General features: G+C 40.4%; 1 protein-coding gene across 4 annotated transcripts in view; it reads right to left on the bottom strand.

The window, feature by feature from the left end:
- Positions 1 to 21,042, bottom strand: part of DNAJC6 (DnaJ heat shock protein family (Hsp40) member C6) — a 155,751-nt gene that overhangs the window by 3,592 nt on the left and 131,117 nt on the right. For all 4 annotated transcript variants that reach the window (XM_007460081.1, XM_007460082.1, XM_007460083.1 and 1 more), the window contains 7 exons: positions 20,927 to 21,007; positions 18,252 to 18,686; positions 14,910 to 15,044; positions 10,796 to 10,864; positions 9,717 to 9,836; positions 3,286 to 3,549; positions 1,009 to 1,151 (listed from right to left, as the gene is read on the bottom strand). In XM_007460081.1, the coding sequence (XP_007460143.1) occupies positions 1,009 to 1,151; positions 3,286 to 3,549; positions 9,717 to 9,836; positions 10,796 to 10,864; positions 14,910 to 15,044; positions 18,252 to 18,686; positions 20,927 to 21,007 (1,247 nt within the window). The remainder of the gene's footprint in view (positions 1 to 1,008; positions 1,152 to 3,285; positions 3,550 to 9,716; positions 9,837 to 10,795; positions 10,865 to 14,909; positions 15,045 to 18,251; positions 18,687 to 20,926; positions 21,008 to 21,042) is intronic.

Raw genomic sequence — 21,042 nt, 5'->3', positions numbered from 1 at the left:
GGGAAATTATGGCGAAGAACAGTAGTATATTTTTTCAAAATGTGTGACATTGACTAGCTGTACCACTCCTGATTTTGGAGTAACAGATTAGACCCTCATCTTCCAGGCTGCTACAGGGTCAGTATATTTCGTCATGTGGAAATTCAGCCTCTCTGTCTGTGAAGAGCAGTCCACTTGTCTTGATCTTCACAAACTCTTTCACTATCTCACACCATTGATCAATATAACCACCCTTTTGTTCCCAAGTTAACCATCATCCACGATAACATCCTCAGCTATAACGTAATGTCTCTGTTTTCTCATCTATGAAATAAGGGCGTCACTGGTTTGCAAACTTTAAAAGAAAAGAAAATAATAGGGAAACATTCTGTTTCCCCAAATAGAATCTTACCTAGACTTCCAAGAATCAAAAACAGATAAAAGCAGAAATGCTCTGGTTAAAAGTGGAGAGAAACAGTGGGGAAGCCAAGGACCTCACCTCCCTCAGCCTTCCTCCCTGCCACCTTCCCAAACCTCCAGATCTAACATTACAGGAGTGAGTAATTCCCAGGTACATCAGTATTTCCCTTTCTGTCAGCAAAGAAGAGATCCTGAGGGCTTCAGTTGATCTGGTCTAATATAAAGCTCTCAAAGCAGAAATAGAGAACATAAATAATGCATTCTTCTTACCTCCAAATCATAATGACTTACCTACAGATCGGAATGCCATCTGAACAATAAGATCACCTCCTAAAGAGTGCCATTGCTTATTTGAAAATGTAAACAAAGAAAATCTATACTACCATACCATGGAATAAAGTGCATTTTATTAAAGAAACGAAACAGCATACACAGTACTCCCTGAAAGTACTTTGCTATTAAAGGACACAGTTGTACTCAAATCACAGCTATAGGAACAAAATGAAATACAGTGGATGCTAGAAACCTAACACGGCACCTTCTATAGGTTAGTCCCACACTGACATCTCCATACACATAATAATCACCCTGGGTCAGAGGCTCACTTACCTTTAATTTCTCAGGATCCATCTCCTTAGCCATTTCCTCCTTTCTCATCTCAGCTATTGTTCGAGGGCCCTTTTTGTCTTTGTGAGCATTAAAACCTTGACCAGAGAGTAAGTCTTCAAAGTCAGCTGCTTTTTGTTTCCCTTCTGCAACATAATATTTTAAAAATTATTATGGTTTTTACTCTGAAACATAATATCATATCATTATGTCACAACACTTGGTCTTCAAGATGCTTTCACATGCACTAAGCCCCTTAATCCTCTCAATTACCCTGTCATGTCCATTTTACAGATGAGCAAAGTAAAGTCTGGAGAACTTAAGAGATCATTCAGAATCATATACCATGTCCATGGCAAAGCTTGGACTCGGGGCGGGATTGCTAGATTAAGTCTAATTCCATAATTCCATATCCACAGTTCCATCTTTTTATAGATGAGGATATTCATGATTCTACCCCCTGCTCCCTCCCCCACGCCCCCCCAGACCCCAGTCACACAACTAGTTAGTATCAGTGATGGGACCAAGACCTGGGTTTTGGTACTTGAACTCCATGCACGCCACTGCTTTCCTGCCCACACTCAGCTGACACTTTTAGTCCATCACAGTGCTCTTTTTTCCCAAGTCTGGTTTTAGCCTCACAATCTTTATCAGTCTGTTTGGAAAAGCAGCCTAGCATAGCAGCAAAGAGCAAAGACCCTGGAGACAAACTCTCCAGGTTTGAATTCCAGCTCTGCCCTTATTAGCGATGTGACCTTGGGGCAAGTTCCTTGCCATCTCCATGCCTCAATTTCCTCATCTGTCAACCAGGCATGGTGTGCTTAGAACAGTGCCTGGCTATTTAAATGTTTGTTGTTAAAACAAAACAGAACCAAAACACAGGAGTACATGCAGCCCATGCCCTTCAACCAAAGCTGGTGTTGGAATTGAAACCCACTTGCCAGCTCTATACTGTAAGGCATTCTGAACGTACACTGTCATATGCACACACTAAAATGTGAGTGCTCTGAGACTAGGGATTTTGTCTGTCTTGTTCGCTGCGTATCCCCAATGTTTTCTACACTGAAGACGCTCCATAAGTATTTGTTGATTGAAGACATTCACCCCATATCTACTCAAAATAAAAACGGAGGGGAAGCCAGGTGACTCCATGGAATTATCCAGGAATATCCACTGCTAACAAAAGAACAAACATGATGTTGTATTCCCAATAAGAGGGTCCCTGTCATGTTAGTATTGTGAGAAGTCACCTGTGCCACATCCAGTAGAGTGTGGCGGTGAAGAGCAGGGGCTCTAGAGCCACACTGTCCTGGTTCAGATCTTGGCTCTGTCACTTATGAGCTGTATGGACTTAGGAAATTATTGACCTCTGTCTACAACACGGGGTTGGTTTGGGAAGATTATATTAAATAATATGCGAAAACTGCATAGAATAGCACCTGACATATAATAAGCACTCAATAAATGTCAGCTACAGCTACCAGAAAAAGCAGAAGAATTTCATTTTCCATGTTCCATAGGAAGGCCTGTTTCCTTATCATGTCCCTAAACGTTTCATTCTTAGGTATAATCAAATCAACTGAAATGTAAAATATATCATAACAGGCCTTTTAGCAGACTCAAGTTTAACCATCCCTGCTATCCAAAATATATTATTTTTCACTTGCTATCAAGAATCCCATTTGAAAAAGGAAGAATCCCATCCAGAGTATCCTCCAGCCTTAGCTGTTGGGCCATTTTGTGTTCTTGTAACTTTCTTCTCAGAAGAGAGGAAAAAGCCATCACAGGAAACCCAATGATCTCAGGAACATCCCCCAACCAGAGGATAATCAAGACCAAACGTCCAAGATACGTCTACTCCTCTAAATGGGGTCCAAGAGCAAATGTGAACACAGTGCTTGAAAGGTTCCCAACCTTCCTCTTCTACCCTCTCTTCCCAAGGAACGACAGCTTCAAGATGCAACCACTCCTCCACTCACATCCATTCAACACCCATTTAGTGCCTACTACATGCCAGGCACTCTGCTAGATGCTAATGACAATGAGGCATTGGGCTCAGTGTGGTGAGAGACAGACAGGTGAGCCGGCACTCACAAAGCGATCTGGGTCAGGAGCCTGGTAAAACCTGGAGCTCCAGGCACCACCCTGGTGTAGGGAACGTGCTCTGTCTCTACAATTCAAAGATTGCCTCAGAAACTACCGGAGTTGCTTTCTATCTGCTTCTTCAGTCATACATACACTAGGGCACCCTACAGCCAGGCTCCATACCGTCATCCTTACCCAAGTTAGCTGCTCCTTTCCCACGTTCGTTCTGGCCCCCAGGCACAGATGAGAAGCTCACGTTGTAGTTGGGTCGGTTCTGGGGAGAGGAGTGGGGCATGCTGGACTGTGGCTTAGACTGTGTCTGCTGCCAGCTGTAGCCACTTCCCTGCTGCCACCCTCCACCCATAGGCTGGGGAGATGCTTTCTGTGGCGAGCTGAGAGGTGGAAATCCTCCACCCAATCCAGTCGGTGTGGAGGGTTTGCTGGCAAATGAAGAACCACCTACAGAACAAATTAAAAAAACAACAAAAAAAGGAGAGAGGGAAAAAGAAGGTAATGCTATTCTGAGTAGCCTCTAACTCCTGTGTCTCAAGTTACTGTTTACAGTGACTTCAGTGGAACTTCCCTTGACTGGTGGCACAATTAGCCTTCCTAATAGTTAAATAAATTGCAGTCATATATTTCCTTTAATCCCCACAATGACATTTTTAGGTATGTATTAATAGCCCCATTTTTTCTTTGGATGAACAAACTATAGCTCAGAGTAGTTAAGTGACGTTCTCCAAGTCACATAGCCAGAAAGTGGCAGAACTGGGACTTCAGTCCAAGTCTTTAACTCCAAGCCAGAAGAGCCCTGGCACTTCCACTATGCCATCCCAGCCCTCCTTCCCACCCTCTCAGCAGATTCTACTGCCTCACTGGAGTAAAAACTATCAAACGACAAGAACAGGGAATAAAACAAAATAGATTCACTCATGAAGGTGCTACTTAAACTTCAATGAGCAGGATTATTCATGGTCTGTTATAAATACAAGCATGGTTAGTGCCCACGAGTAAACCAAGAGGTTTTGAAATTTCATAAATAGGTTTCAATTTCACACTACTTGCATTTCAGTGCAGGAGAGTAAACACAGCTAACACTCGGACAGCCTTGAAAAGGGCAAAGAATCGTATTCGAGCTTTAAGTAATATTACTTCGTGCTGGGAATTTAAGTAGAATCCTGATTCTGTAACTCCTAACTTTTAAGTACTCACTGCATATATGCTGGGCTTTTTCTAAAATACGAAGACCAGTTGTAGCTCATGTTTAAAGAGGTAAAATGAGAAGCTGAAACGTGGTGATCTACAGGGACCCTTTCAGGCACCAATTCCAAAACAACAGTGATAATAAAGTAACATTTATATAGCTCTTCAGAAATTATAAAACATGTTTCTAAATATTGCTGCCTTCAATCTACACAACACCCTTCGGAAGTAGGTAGTATTACTAGCCCCACTTTATTTATTTATTTTTCTTTCTTTGTCAAAATTACCATTTAAAAATTTATTTTTTATTTATTTATTTATTTTGTGGTGCGCGGGCCTCTCACTGTTGTGGCCTCTCCCGTTGCGGAGCACAGGCTCAGGATGCGCAGGCTCAGCGGCCATGGCTCACGGGCCCAGCTGCTCCACGGCATGTGGGATCTTCCCGGACCGGGACACGAACCCGCATCCCCTGCATCAGCAGGTGGACTCTCAACCACTACGCCACCAGGGAAGCCCAATTTTTAAAATTTTTATATAATTTTTAAAGGTGACTTTCCATTTAGTTATTACAAAATATTGGCTCTATTCCCTGTGTTGTACAATACATCCTTGAGCCTGTCTTACACCCAGAAGTTTGCACCTCCCACTTCCCCACCCCTATATTGCCCTTCCCCCACTCCCCAGCACTGGCAATGCCTAGCTTATTCTCTGTATCTGTGAATCTGCTTCTTTTCTGTCATATTCACTAGTTCGTTGTATTTTTTAGGTTCCACATATAAGTGATGTCATACAGTATTTGTCTTTCTCTGTCTGACTTATTTTGCTTAGCATAATGCCCTCCGAGTCCATCCATGTTGCTACAAATGGCAAAATTTTGTTCTTTTTTATGGCTAAGTAGTATTCCATGATATACATATGCCACATCTTCTTTATCCATTCATCTGTTGATGGACACTTGGTTGCTTCCATATCTTGGCAATTGTAAATAATGCTGCTATGAACATTGGGGTGCATGTATCTTTTCAAATTAGTGTTTTTTGTTTTTTTCAGATATATACCCAGGAGTGGATCATATGCTGGGTCATATGGTAGTTCCATTTTCAGTTTTTTGAGAAATGTCCATACTGTTTTCCACAGTCTGGCTCCACTTTAAAGATGAGGAAAGCAAGGCTCAGGGAGGTATACTGATATGCTCACGATCACACAGCTGGTTAATGGAGCTGGGACTTGACTATGGGCTTCCTATCTCCACATGTTATGTTCATTTCCTGCAGCCATAATCCCTAACCCCTCCCTAAATCTCTGAGTCTTTCACTACAACTCATCCCTTACTTACAGTGTCTTCTTTATATAGATACTGTTCCTCTGCTCTGATCTGGGCTCCTCTTTCCTTTCCCACTAGGAATGTTGTGTTATGACTATCGGACCCAGAGTCAATCTGAGTTTGAGTCTCTGCTCTGTTGCTCACTCGTGCATTCATTCTTGCATGCACTTATTCATTCATTCATTCATAGAGTCATTCATCAGTATCTGTTGAGCATTACTAAGCACTGGGAATATAGCTGAAAAACATCTACAGAGAATCCTTGCTCTTCTGCAGTTCAGTGAAAAACTCATCTCCTTGACCTCAATTTTGTCACCTGTGAAATCAGAACTATGTCTACGTCACAGGTATATCATGAAGGCACAATGGCTATGTGAAAGTTCTTCACAATCCCTGAGTTAAGCGAATAAGAGACGTTACTTTAAAATAATGCAACTTCATATGCCCAGCATGTACCAGGACACCATAAGGGCTCAATAAATACTTGGTAATAGGAAAAAGTAATGACAGGGTTATATTCTGCAGGTTGGCATTGCTGTCAGTGTCTAACTCAGAACATGAAGCCCCTCTTTGTGAGCCCCTGGGCACTTCTGCCAACAGTGCATCAACATATACCTTAGGCTGGGTTCGCATTCTGCACTGGGAGTTCATTTTATATTTTAAGAATGCTTACTATCTTCCCTCTGAATATATATATGTTTATTATTTAAAAATTCAATAACATAGAAAGACCTGAAGAACTTAAAAAATACTTCCATATTCCCACCACACTGTCATTCATTTGTTCATTTATAAAACACTATCGAGCATCTTCTCCATGCCAGGCTGCAGATACAGTGGTGAAAAGGCAGATGCTGACTCTGATCTCAAGCTGTTCATCAACATTGTAGGACTTTCTAATGTCTACCCTTCCAGAATATTTTCTACCCATGTTTAGCAATTCTAATTTTCAACGCCACTGAAGCGGAGAGCTGACAGAAATACAAAACAGTAGCTAAACCCAGAGGCCACTGCAATCCTCATTAAAAGCAAAAGCAGTGGTCGTCAAATTTGGCTGTGCATTAGACTCACTTGGGGAGCTTTAAAAACTGTTTATAACCGAGCCACAGCCAAACCAATTAAATCAGAATATCTATGGGAAGAACTACAGTGTTTGTATCAGAACTGTTCAGTGTGAAAATACCTAAAGGAGGAGGATACTACCTTTTTAAAAAAATTGCAGCTATATAATTTGGAAGTTTAATTTTTACTCTAAAGCAATTACCTAGGAGTCAAAAATTCTAATGTGTAGCGCTTGCTTATATACCTGTTCACTGTGTAGCTTCAGGAAAGTCATTTACCTTTCCTAAGTTATGTGAGTTGAAAAATGGGGAACTTTAGGAAACTAGTTTCCCCAGCAGTTTTTAAAAATTACTGCGTTTTAAAAACAACAAAGAACTCTTGAACTCCTCCTAGTAGGTATGCTGTTGCAGTGATATGGATGCAGCTATTCTGAAACTATTTTTGTTGTCTATTAATGTTGAGATCCAAGGAAACGGAAGATACACATATGGAATAGGGGAAAGTAAGGAAGAACCCTGTGGTAGTGGATGGAATTATATATTGATATATGCATTTATATCCACTCATCACCTGAAAGGCAGAAAAATGACACCCACCCCCGTACCAAAAAACATACTTAGAACACAGACTCTGATTTCTAAATACCACTCCCCACAAAAAGGAATGAGGATTCTTGGAAATGCCTGATTCCAGGACTGGGGTGTAAAAAGTTCAAGACAAGCCTAGAACATCTTGTGCCATAAAGAAAGAAAGTTCTCAAAAATGATGGAATCAAGTGAAAAAGATATAGAAGCCAGAACAAAGGAGCTTTCACAAACTAAATGTGGGACAATGTGAACATTAAATAATGACAATAATAGATGATAACCAGCTGAGTTCAAAAAGAATCCACTAGTCTGTTATGATGTGAGAGAGGGAGGGAGTCAGAAAGGAAGGGGGGAGGGGATGGAGAGAGAGGAGATTGTGCCTTAGAGTGAAATGCTAATTAATATATATAGAAAGAAGGACAGAATCAGACGATCATAATTCTGCAGATATCATGGTAATGCCTGCTTTAGGCAAGAATCACTAATGAATGCTAAAATGCTAAAATGAATGCTTCGCATTCCAAAACCCCCTGGGTAAAAGTCAGATGGAGAACAGGATATCTCAAAGAGAATAGTCTCAAATTATCTCCCCAGATTACTCATTAATTACTATAAGGAAAAATGGTAACTTTATGGTGAAGAAACCTGGCAGACATCACCTTAACCAAGTGATCCAAGTTAACAAATCGAGACGTTCTCAACTGGCCTGTACCCTTCAAGTATCGATGTCACGAAAGGCTGAGGAATGATTCCAGGTTAAAGGTGTCTAAAAGGACATGACAACCAGATGCAAGACACGATGCTGGAGTTTTTAAAAGAACTTCCTATAAAGGTCACCTCTTCAGAGAGGCCTTCCCTAACCACTTGACATCTAAAATAACACCCCAGCCCATCCCCTACTCGCCATCACTTTCTCCCTTATTTTTTTCACAGCACTCTGCACAGGGCTTATAGTGCAAACTCCAGACCTAGACTTCATGGTGTTGAAACCTTGTGATTTGGGCAAGTTACTCAAACTTTTGTGTCCATGTTTCTTCACTTAAAAATGAGGACTATAAGAGTTCCTACTTCAAAAGATTATTGGCAAGATTAAATGAAATGATACATGTAAAGCACTTAAAATAGAGCCTGGCACATAGTAAAACCTCCAAATTAACATTAATTGTTCTTATTACTTGACATTATATTATATATTTATTCATTTAGTATTTGTTTCCCCTTCTAGAATATAAGCCTTATGAAGGCAGGAATTTTGTTTTGGTTTTGTTAGTTTGGTTGGTTGGTTTTTACTAAAAGAGTGTTAGCACGTAGAAGGCACTTAGTAAATAGTTGTGGGATGAATAAATGGGTAAAAAATGAACAGTGAATAAGATTTTATTTGAAGTAGAACTTTGCCTGTTATATATGATGTTATTATTCTAAAATGTGAAATTTATTTTAAGATATAAAAAAGAGAAATAATTTTGAGAGTTCTTAAAAGGAAAAAAGGTCTAAAGGGTATAAAAGAAAAGGTCAAGATTCTGACATAACTGCTGGCAAAAAATAAAAAGGTAGTCATGTTCTCATTCTCTGCAGACAATTTGGCTCTAAATGCCTCAGGAGGGCTTTTGGAGAAACTAAACTATCAACGTGCCTCATTTAATCCTTTGTGTGAGGGCTGCCCCACCTTTATTTAACAACTCTGTACTGCCCAGAGAAGGAAGGAAAAGGAGGAAGAAAAGGTTTCAGAACACACTAGTCCAATGAACTACTCCTTGAAGAAAGGTTCCTTGGTGAAACAGCTTGAGAACCCTGCACACTGTATTCCCCTATTGGGAAGCATCACCATGAGCACTGATTCTCAGAAGTTTTTGCAGTAACCCAAATCCACCGAACCCAGTGTTTCCAAAATTACTTCCTCATGAAACACTTATTTTATAACAATAATTAACATATGAGGAAAAACAGTTTGGATATACTATAAAGAGAGTCTATTTTCTGTATGGAATTTTAGAAACTGACCCGAGAGCACTGTCGCCAATGGACAGAAGAGGGGTACAGAACGGGGATCTCACTAGCAACTTCACAGTAAGGCCTATGCACAGCTGGCCCTACCTGGCACAAATCTACCTGACCAGCCTCATGTCTCAGTGTTTTTCTACACATTCATTACTTTTGCTGCAGCCAAACTCTATTGTCAGATGCTCCTGGAAGTTCTAACTTTATTTATGCTACTAATTCAAAATTAGTCATTAGAGAAACGGATTAATAGGGGTTAGTTCCAACCCAATATTTGAAGCCTGTTTCCTTTTTTTAAAAGTCAATCTCGGGTTTTAGAGTATAGCTTAAAAATACACATGATTTTAGATCCTAGGTAACAATACCAGCTTATTTTAACACCAAAGATTTAGACTTGAGGCTTGGTAGCCATAAGAAAATGTTATTTATATCTTAACCTGCTACATTTATACCTAATGTCCCAAGGTCGGCAAAAGGATCCAGAGTCCGGGGTTTGTTTTGATGGGTGGGAGTACCATGCAACGAGCCTGTTGGGCTGGTGGCAGCTGACTTGCTTCCCATTCCAAAACCTCCTGAAAAAAATAATAAGGTCACTGAAAATGAGTTAGTTGTCCAAGGCTGAATTCTGAAATTCAGAAATCCAGACCTACTGCTCACCTTGTCTCTAAAGGCAAATTAGGACAGGGTTTGCAAATGTGTTAGGAGTTGCTAGACTTATTTCCCTGACTTAAGTGAGTGGCGGCCTGGAGCAGAAACAGGGAACAGAGAAAGCGTACGTCATTTCCTAGCGTTTATCTCACATGTCACCTGACTTCATTCTTTCCTATGGGATTTGGAGTCAGGCCTGAATTCCGGTTCTGCCACTCCTAGCTGAGTGACCTTTGGCATGTTGCTTAACTTCAATATTTTCTCATTGGTTAGATAAAGAAACAGCAACTGCTTTAGAAGATTCTGTGATAAACATATAGTGTGTGTGTGTGTGTGTGTAACTTGCACAGCATCAGGAACACAATCACACAAGATGGCTCTCAAGAAATACAATACTAGCCATCAGAAAGAGAATTTATTTATTACAGACAAATCCAGCCCGAAAACAAGTCCTTTGTGAAGAAAGAAAACCATTCAGATTATGCAACACCTACTCTATGCCAGAAAATCTCACATAAGTTATTTCACTTAACTGTGTGGAACAAGAATTAGGAACCCCATTTTACAGATAAGAAAACTGAAGTTAAGACTTGTAAAAAATCCAAGAGCTTCTAAACGGTTGAGTTAGATATAAACCCAGATTTGTCTAACTCAATTTATTGTCAAGGCATTTAGCAAATGAGACTTAGACAAGTTAAATACCATATAACGTGCAGCACAACCATGCCATCAAGGGCAATATGAAAAGCTCCACCAGACTGTGAGCCTTTAGGAACTTTCACAGGTGGGCTTAACACTCTGTAAGGACTCACTTCATCTTGGGTAAAGGATTATGCTTCAGCAACCGGTTAAATGCGCACAAAATTAATCTGCTGACCATTACCTGGTTTAGTATGCCAGTCCCAACCTCCTGAAACATCTGGCTGAATGTTCACAGCAGGTGTACTAGAAGCTGCAAATGAGGAGAAGAAAAAGAATCAGGACAACATAGCTCAGAATCCACTTTTCTGTTATACACTACCAAACGTAAGGTAGATAGCTAGCGGGAAGCAGCCACATAGCACAGGGAGATCAGCTAGGTGCTTTGTGACCGCCTGGAGGGGTGGGATAGGGAGGGTGGGTGGGAGGGAGGGAGACGCAAGAGGGAAGAGATATGGGAACGTGTATATGTATGGCTGATTCGCTTTGTTATGGAGCAGAAACTAACACACCATTGCAAAGCAATTATACTCCAATAAAGATGTAAAACAAAAAGAATCCACTTTTCTGAATTCACACAGGAAAATGCTCTCCCTCTCATGAGGCCTCATGACTTGTCCAGGTCCCAGGTGATTCAACTCCCCCTCTGAGCTCTCCCCACATTCTGCAACATTGTTATTTTGAGGCTTCATCTGTGGTTACTTACATGAGCACCGGTAGAAGCCATAAACTGTCCCTGTTCCTTCTTTGGCTCACTTTTATTTTACCTCATAACTACACTTTGAATTATAAGGGTGCATATGTCTGTCTCCAATGAACTGTGAGTTTCTTGAAGGCAGAAAATTATATTATTCATCTGTGTGTCCCAGCTCTACACTTAACACAAAGTCAGCTGGCGATTAAAAATAGTGAAATGAAACTTAAACTCAATTTGCCTTGAATTGGCATTAACAAGTGTACAAGAGGCACGGGCAGCTGAGAACTGAAATTTTGTTTTCTCCTCCGCTGTGACATGAATGGAGAATGATGAGTCAATCAGAACATGTACTGGGGACTGACTAGATACCATCCACCATGCTGGTGTCAGGTATGTATATACTATCACTCAAAAAAAACTCACTGCAGCTTCAAAACACATCATTCTGACCCCTCTCGAAGTTCCAAATGTAGAATTTAAAAGAAATGTTCAGCTAAAGAGAACTGGATATATTAGAGGAGTACACACTGGTAGAGGAAGTTTTTTTCTACATCTGTAAAATTCAAATAAGAAATAGTATGCCGTAAGACAGAATTTCTTTCTAAGACTCTTCTAGGTTCTGTTCATTAAATCAGTCAGTACAACACAAATACTAAAATAACTTTGCGAGTAGGATTTAAGATACAACGCACACTCCACCACCACCACCAAAAGGATCATCAAAAGACCAAGATTAGCTTTACCAAGCCTTACATTTACCTATTTTGTTTGCTTAGTATGAACCAAGACATTGTGTACCTTCCCATCATTGAGTTAAATAGAACATGCCATTATCAAAAATAACAGTTCTTCCCGTTTAGTTCTCCCTTCCCTTTTGCCACAGTAATCCATGAAAACTGAGGTGGAAATTAGACAATTTTACTAACATTTGCTCTTTGATTTCCTGTAATCTCTGATCTTAGTCTTACATCTAACTAGGATGCAGAAGTAGGAATTAGTATTTCAACCTCATTACTAGTCAAACCCTCAAATCCTTACCACCTACCACACATAAGGCACCACACTAGAGAACAGAGAGCTTAAGGACACAGTACCTCTCCTTAAGAAACTTAAAATCTGTTGGAGAGAAAGGAATAAACAAATGAACCAGTAATTACCCAATATTTTAAACTTCTATTTTGCCTTTTACTATGGTGACTTGTTTAGTTTTTCTTCTCAGATTGTGCCCCAAGTGATTAATCTCTTCAGAGTAGATATTCAATAAATATTTGTAAAACTCAAAGGCAATATTTCTTGATTCTCAGAAGAGATTGATGGTGCCTTGTAGAAATCCAAGGTGGGCAATCTGACCTCCCAAAATGACACCTGAGTCTCACCTGTATATGAAGAGGATGCAACTGACCCACTAACAGTGGAGTAATTCCCTTCTCATCAAGGACAGTGGAAAATTCTTTCACTCACCTAGCATGGCACAGATCAAAATAAGAAGTGTAGCCACAAAACGAAGGAGTGCTAACTGTCTGAAACTGAGCTATAAACATCTTCTAACATGCTCACAAGACAGAACTGAGTCCACTACTGCCATGCCAAAGTATGAACATCCATACCCATGGGACAAGAAAGGTAGTACTCATGGGAAAACAGTAAAGTCAAAGTATTAAAGTCAGGAAAATATATAACCTTATTAACATTAGCATTATGCATCAAAGAGACTTAGATAGGAAAAAGTTACAATTCATTTTATATTTATATATTATATGGAAAGACACATAGATAAAACCTACCGTGTGCCAATAACTCTTCTAGGCACTACAGAAACATTCATAAACAAAACAAACAAAACTCCCTGCCTTTGTGAGCTCATGTTCTAGTGGGGAGAGAAAGACAACAAAAATAAACAACACATAAGTAAATTATTGAGTATATTGAAGTTGGCAAGTACAATGGAAAGGGAAATGCAGAGAAGCAGGAGGATGGGTTTTAATGTGAAATGGGGCAGTCAGAGTAAACCCCATCGAGAAGCTGACAGCTGAGTAAAGACCAAAGAGGTGAAGGAATTAGCTACGCCGATGTCTTGGGAAGAGGGGACACCCAGCGCAACAACAGAGAGGCCAGTGTGGCTGGAATGGAGTGAGCAAGAGGGAGAGAACAGGAAAGGAGGTCACAGCCCTGGGTGCTAGAGCACAAAGGGCCTACATAGGCCATTTCAAAGACTTTGGCTTCCATGCTGATTGAGGCACGGAGATTTTGAGCAATGACGTAACCTACACTTTAAATAAGTGAACAAAAACAACAGCTTTAACCTATCTGCCTGCGTCTTTCCTCTCAGGGTAGCCAACTTCCAATCAGGAGATTCTTTTAAGCGGGCACTACTCAAAGGTCAGAGGTGAATTTCTTGTATGTTGTCCTGTGGACCCACTTCAAATAGTTTGAGATTTAAGACCAACAGGAAATCACCCATAAAGGTTGTTCTTGGACTGCTTTCTCCTTTTCGGTCGTTTCAGTTTGACCAGTGTCGCACAACTCATCTTCCTTTTGCATTTGCATGGCTTCCATGAAGTCAAGCTGATGACTGGACTGCATTCTCCAAGGGGACTCAGGGTGCCTTCAACAACAAATACATCGTCCTCTAGGTTGAGGCCAATGATGTTCAATATCCTTCAACATCAGGAATGAGCTTCAGTTTTCCGGCTCAAAGTCATCTGTCCTTCACTGAAGAGCTTTGGTTTTAATCAGTGTTACCTAAATGATACCTTTTTGCTCTTACAAATGGACGTGATTATGATTCTTTCTACACAACCTAAGTCTCTAACACAGAAATATAATGTGGGCCATGTATAATTTAAAACTTTTCTAGTAGTGACATTAAGAAAGGTAAAAAGACACTAGTAAAATTAATTTTAACAAAATATTTTATTTAACCCAATATATTCAAAAAATTATATCAAGTGACCAATATAAAAATATTAATAAGATATTCTACTTTGTTTTGAAATCTGGTATGCACTTTACACTTAGAGTGCATTTCAAATCAGACTGGCCACATCTCAAGTGCTCAATAGCCACGTGTGGTTAGTGGCTTCATATTAGAGCTAGTGTAATATACCAGGATATTGTCTTCTAAACTGTTCTGTGGAATACTAATTTTGTGAAATGCTCATCATATCACATTTTATTAACCTAGGACTCATTTTTTCACATTTCAAAGACTTCAACCAGTATGCATCTTCCAATCAACTAAAAGTGGCAGTGTTTTTTTTCTTTCTTAATAGTACATAAAACAAAGATATGTGCTACAATTAACGATGCCCTGTAATTCTGTGCATGTAGCTCTAATGTAAAAAAAAAAAAAAATTCCAAATTAAATTTTAGGAAAGCTGAGTAAAACAAAGTTAAGTAGACTTCTTTACTGTAAACTGTCTCAGAGCTTTTAATATGTTAATGTGAACTGTTAATTTTCAAAAGAGAGATGCATTATGTAGATTTCCAAAAAAACAAAAACCAGAAAAATCTCACCTACAGGGTGCTTTTATATCTGAGCACCTCCTGCTATCTGTGGAAAACCATGCTCCACTGAACACAACATAAAATACTTCCTTACCATGCACTGTAGGTGAAGGACTTCTCGTAGGCTGAAGAAAGGGGTCACTGGAAGCACTGGCTGTGTTCAGAAAAGAACCCAGCAAATCCTGACCTGATGGTTTAGCAGGTGCTCCAAATGGGTCAAAGGTGGCACCTAGAAAACAACAGGAGAAAGGTATTTCTATGTCCTATGAGTTCACCCATTCAACAACTACTGAAGAGCTGTCACTCTTACGAGGCTGTAGGCCAAATACTTGAAAAATCAGGATGATGCCTGCGTCACAGGCTGTTCTACAGACCCATCCTATCCTTATAACTTCCTCCAGGGTTAACAATGGATCCCAAGGATTTCAGACCACACATGAATAATCCCTTCTTTGTGGACAAAGGAGAACTCTGGATTTACCTGTTGGATGAACCATAAACACTATAAGCAAGGGCCCCTTGGGCCTTCAGGCCTCTTAATAACATAAAATAAGTCATCCAAGCTTACAGACTAATAGATGAGTGGTGAAACAATGCCTGGACCATAGGAGATACCCAATGAATGCACTGTGCTCATAATCAGTGAATTCGTGGACTAAAACCAGGTGGGGGGCCCTGCTATTAAGGTGAACAACAGAAAACCTCATTGACCAGGTTTTGTTTAGTTTTGTTTGTGTTCTTAGTGGTCTCTGGCTCACTGAAAGTTAAAAAGGGAAGAAACTGAGCATGACAAAAACTGAACTCTTATCATACCTTGTCCTGTGAAGCTAAAATATTTCTGAAACATTGCCTGTCAACAACTTGCCAGAAACTAGATGCAGATGTAGTGAAATGAGAAAAAGTTTGTGAATGAAGCAAGGATACTAGAACAAAGTGGCAGCTGAGGTTTCTAGCAAAAATGCAATAATATTAATACTGTATCATTTCTTCAGGGTTTACCATTGAGGTATTCATAAAGAATACCTCAGCTGATCCTTAATATCTCCCTGTCAGATAGAAGCGATATTATCTTCATTCCACAGACAACAAAACTGAGGTTCAGAGAGCCAAGTTTCTTGCCCAATGTCAAGCAAATGATAAGGCTGGACTCATGTTCAAGTTTTCTGACTCCAAATTCCAGGAATTTCCCAAAGGCATCTCACATTCCTCACAGGTGTGAAGTGAATGTGATGAAAACCACGCAGAGCGGCATGTATATAATTGGGCTTTAATTTCTCATTATTGGTCAAGGGACAAAATTCCCTTTAGCTCCCTGTAGAAAGATGTCACTTCCTAATTTGTAAGTATCAAGCTAATGGGCTCTTGGGTTTCCTGGAGTGAGAGTGACCTATTCTAGGAATAGACAGCTAGAATCAAACAAGTTAACGAATAAATTCCACTCTCAAAATCCAGGTAGCATATATGATTTAATATGTGTTCAGCTATGACTTCATTGGCATAATGGTCTCCTAATATCTGCTGGGCAGCAGATGAGCCTTGTGTAGCAGCAATGAATCAATGATATGTCAGGCACTCTGTTACATGATGTATATCCCTTACCTCATTTAATACTTACAAAACTTTATCCCTTCTATAAAATGAGAATACTGAGATTTATAGAGTAACTGTAAGAGGACATTGGGTTAATTCGTCTACACCTAAGTTTGAAGTCAACCAGTAGAGGATGCTAAAATCTTTTCACTATTACTTGGTATACTTTTAATATCAACTTATGTTAAATTAGCAACATTCTCTAATAACTAAAAGTGAACTTCCCAACACAAGACAAGAGCTAAAATTTAGTCTTTACAACAATGCTGATAGGTAAGTATTTCCCCATTTTACAGCTAAGAAGATTAAGGTTTTTTAATAAGCCTACACAAATAGGTAAGTGTCAGTCCTGACATTCAAATCCAAACCTTTAACTCTGGACTCAGTGTTCTTTCTACTTCCTCTTGGGGGACAGAATACCTGAGTTCCAGATCTGGATTGGCACTAATCATCTGTGCATCCTTTGACAAGTCAATTAATACAGCTGGCCTCAATTTCATTGTTTATAACCTGTGGCACAGATCTAACTAATGTTTGAAAGGTCCCCTCTAGATCTGACTCTGGAACATAACTATTTGCCTGTGACTATGATGAATTAGATCACTGAAAGTCACACAGGTATGGTCTTAAAAACATGACCGTTGAGTACTATGCTATCTTGGATCCTGGAGACTTCTTTTCCTGACAGAGCTTTTGTTCACTGTGGTGAGTAAGAACTGCTGAAAGATAGAGGAAATAGCCTGGGATTCAGGGCACCTGGCTTCACGCTGTGGCTCCATCAATAACTAATGTAGGAATTTGAGCCTCAGCATCTACAGTCCATGATTCTGAAACTCACTCATGTAAAGAATGGCTCCAGTTGAACCACCATAAATCAAGACCAGCCCAAAGCCTTCTGAGGAGTGAAGGATGATCCTGGGAAAGAAAGTTCCTAAAGGTTACCACATGCCTGGAGAGTTGAGACACTCCTCTTTACTCTTCCTAATGTGATGTCATCTTGGTTAATGGGGGATGATAACAAGGGCAGCTAGTTCTTTAGAAGCTATAATGGACCTCTGCTTACCCAACTCTACTGTCTTGCAAATGTTAAAGAATTGTGGATGAACAGCCACAGAAAGGGTTGAGTCTGTGGCAATGAGCAGAGTGAAGCTGACTGAGCCTCATGGGGCTCAAACTCTGTATCTGGCACCAACTGCTCTGCTCCACCAGCTGTGCTGCTGGCAGCAGTCCCTTAAATATATCTTGAAGTAAGCAAGTAATTCTCTGCACAGCCAAAGTGTATTCAGAAAACTACAATTCCAGGAAGGCATTACAGGAAAGCTGAGGGAAAGCTCTGGAGTCAAATGGCCTGGTTTTGGACCCTAGGACTAGCTGTATAAAACTATGCTACTAATTTGACCCTAAGCCTCTATTTCCTCAACTATAAAATGGAGATAATAGCACCTATTTACTGTGTTTTTATAACGATTGAATTTATGGTTAGTGTCAAACTCCACGTCTGGCAAATAGTAAGTAGCCCACAAATAGTACCTGTTATTATTAACAACAATTCATCAATCTACATCTCCGAGCAGAAATAACTAGAGCAGCTCAGGGACTAAAGCCCTGAAAAAAAAGTTAAAGTAAGGGTGACAAGTTCAAATATTCATTCTTAGACTGTCCTACCAAAATGGACAATATTTCTATTTCCTCTTGTGGTCCCCACTGAGATGAAGATACAGACCTTTTGGGGACTACTAGGGAGATCAGAGAAGTCTAGATTATTAGGAAAGTTCGATTCCACCTGCTTGGCCCAAAAGTTATAATTCAACACTGAGAGGTACAGCGCAACATGAAAAAAAATTACCTTCTCCTACTCTCAGTGTTGGAGACGCAGAGGTGGAGGCGGTGGACCGGCGCGGTGTTGACTGGGTAGATGTAGGTCCACTCGGATGAAACACGTCTTCCACCCCTGACTGTCCAGCCCGGGCAGGGCCGGCTGCACCTCCACCCCCAAACAGGTCACTCAGAAGTTCGGAATTGGTGGGAGGAGCCGCCGGTGAAGAGAAGTTCTTACTCACTGCAGACCCTTCTAGACCCAGAAGGTCCACATCCTCAGTGGGTGGAGGGGCAGCTGGCTCCTGCTGCTTTTTGCTGGGCTTCCTGGCTCCATGAGGTTTGTCGCCATTGGCATTGCCATGTGGGCTGGAAAGGGTCAGAAGTTCATCATCCGACTGCTCACTTTCCTGATTCACTAGGGCAGCGTGGTCCTCCTCGCAGAATGATTTCTCCGATTTCTGATCTAAGGAAGGCCATTATGCCAGGAAACAGTTAGTTACCAGCCACAGCATTATTGCTTTTTGTTAGAGTCTATGTACATAACTTCAGAAAGAGAGCAAGAGAAGCCTGAAAAAAACACAATGCTTTTAAGACCCTTACCAATGGAAAACCTGGATGTATTTCACATTACATTCAATTACTACTTGTTGAGCATCTGAGAGGCAGTATAGCACAGGAGTGAAGAGCAAGAACTCTAGAATCAGCCTGAGTTTGAATCTCATCTCTGCTACTTACTGGCTCTGTGACACTGAGAAAGTGACTTTACTTCTCTGTGCCTTGGTTTTCTCCTCAGCAAAATGGGAGTAATAAATAGAACCTAGCTCACATTGCCTATTGTGAAAATTACATGAGATGATATATGGCAAGTGCTCAGATCAACAGGAAGTAGTACTTAAGTGGTTTCTATTGTTTTTTAAAATTACTACTATCATCATCATCTTCTTCTTTTTCCCAGCACTATGCTCAGTGCTTTGAAAAAAACATTATCTCCTAGTCCTCTGCTGCCTCCTCTCACTGTCTTTTTCTTCTCCATGTGGCCTGCAGACAAAAGCAAGGTCCTTCTCCCACAGTCTGGAGCAGAAGTGAAGCCCACACCTAATAAGTGAATAGAGGGAACGGCTCTGCTTAGGATGGTCCTTACACCAACCTAGGAAGAGATACTTTCAGCATAAAATGGGGCCTCTTCTGGGGAAGGAATGGAGAGGCTGGTGAGTGACTTTCCAGGCCCTCCTTGAAACAGATCCCTCTTTCGAACTTTGTTACTTACTGTCAGATGGATCCACGTTCCAAATCAAGTACAGATCCACATCCCTCGTCCCCAATTCTGAAATTCAAAAAGCTATGAAAAAGGAAAGGTTTCCCTAAACTGGTGGAAAAATCTGACTGGGACTGACATGAAAGTTATTTATAGTCTTCATTGATTTCACTCAGGGTTATGAGTTATGTTTCACTACAGACATTTTAACATGTTTGATAACACATTGTCTGAGATGCCACTGGGGGTTCTGCAATATGCAGTCTATGTACTGTATCATCTTTCTAACTTGCAAAAAATTCTGCATTCCTAAACCCATCTGACTCTGCTGGGTTCAGATAAAAGATTGTACATAAGTGCTTAACCTATTTTATGGCCTGATAAGAATGATTTCTAAATTACTTACTAAAATAGCAGTGGAGAGTAAAAGTAAAGTTTTCTTAAAAGCCCTTATGTGAGGAAGAAAGATATAGGTGAAACTAAGAGGGGGTTGGGAAATCTACCTGCTATCTAGATTTCACTGTGTTTTCCAATTTTTTAAATGTTATTGGTCCCATTTCTCAGTAGAAAATTCTGAAAGCAAGCCTTCGATTCAAAGGAATGCTATGAACAATTTTTTTATCAAACGTGGAAAACTCTGTGTAGGCAATGGGCATACTGTCTTATGTTTACATGGCAAAGGAAGGTCAATCAAGAGGATTTTAAGTACACTATCACCAAAGCCAGTTTCCTACCCTTTTCTTAAGAAAGTCCTTACCATGGAATTCTACATTGAACTTTGCAGTTAACCTCAGCAAACTAAAACAAGGATGGCGAATGGGTATCGATCAGAATGCCAATGCTAGTCTACTAACGGTAGCAGTCTGAGTCACATCGGGAAGGATTCTAAATACATCTCCAGGTTTGGCAAAAAAGGATATTGTGATCGAGCCCAATTTCTGCCAAGGTTGTTAAAGCAAGTAGCAGAGATATGTAGGCAAAGTGTTTGCCTTCCCTGTCCCAGCGGAAGCTCACCTCTGCCCTACTGGTGGTTAGAGCCCTGGGCGGGGTGGGTGGAGTAGTGTGCCAGATTTTATATTTCTAAGGGCAGGAGATAGAGTCCTTTGTTAATTTCTTTGTGTGTCAGCAGTGTAAAGGGAGATCCTAGAAGATATCACGATTATTCATAAATCCAGGAAAGATGTGATCCAAAACACTGCATAGACAGAAAAGATAAAGTTCAGCTTAAAATGGCCTTTTGCATCAATCTAAGAGCATCAAAGTAGGGAAGCTCCTGATTTGGAAAAGGAAGGAGCGGGAAGAATGTGAAACAAAGAAGACCCTAGATGGATGACTTCTAAATGCTGCTTTACTTTAGGCTGCTTCGAGGACGAATCCTCTTTATATATACAAGAACCACATAACTTAACCACCTAACCATGTAACTTGGAAGAAATGCTTAGAAGTACCTTGCCAACAGAGAGTGGAAAAGAAGCCACCTTGCCCAAAATGTCTGGGGTTGTCTGGAGGGATGTCTATTGGAGCCTGTCCTATAAGACAAAAGACATCAAGGAAACACAGGAAA

The sequence above is a fragment of the Lipotes vexillifer genome, unplaced genomic scaffold (assembly GCF_000442215.2).
Source record: "Lipotes vexillifer unplaced genomic scaffold, Lipotes_vexillifer_v1.1 scaffold134, whole genome shotgun sequence".
Classification (NCBI taxonomy): domain Eukaryota; kingdom Metazoa; phylum Chordata; class Mammalia; order Artiodactyla; family Lipotidae; genus Lipotes; species Lipotes vexillifer.
Note: the sequence above shows the minus strand (reverse complement) of the source record. Positions and strands in the feature narration are given on the sequence as shown.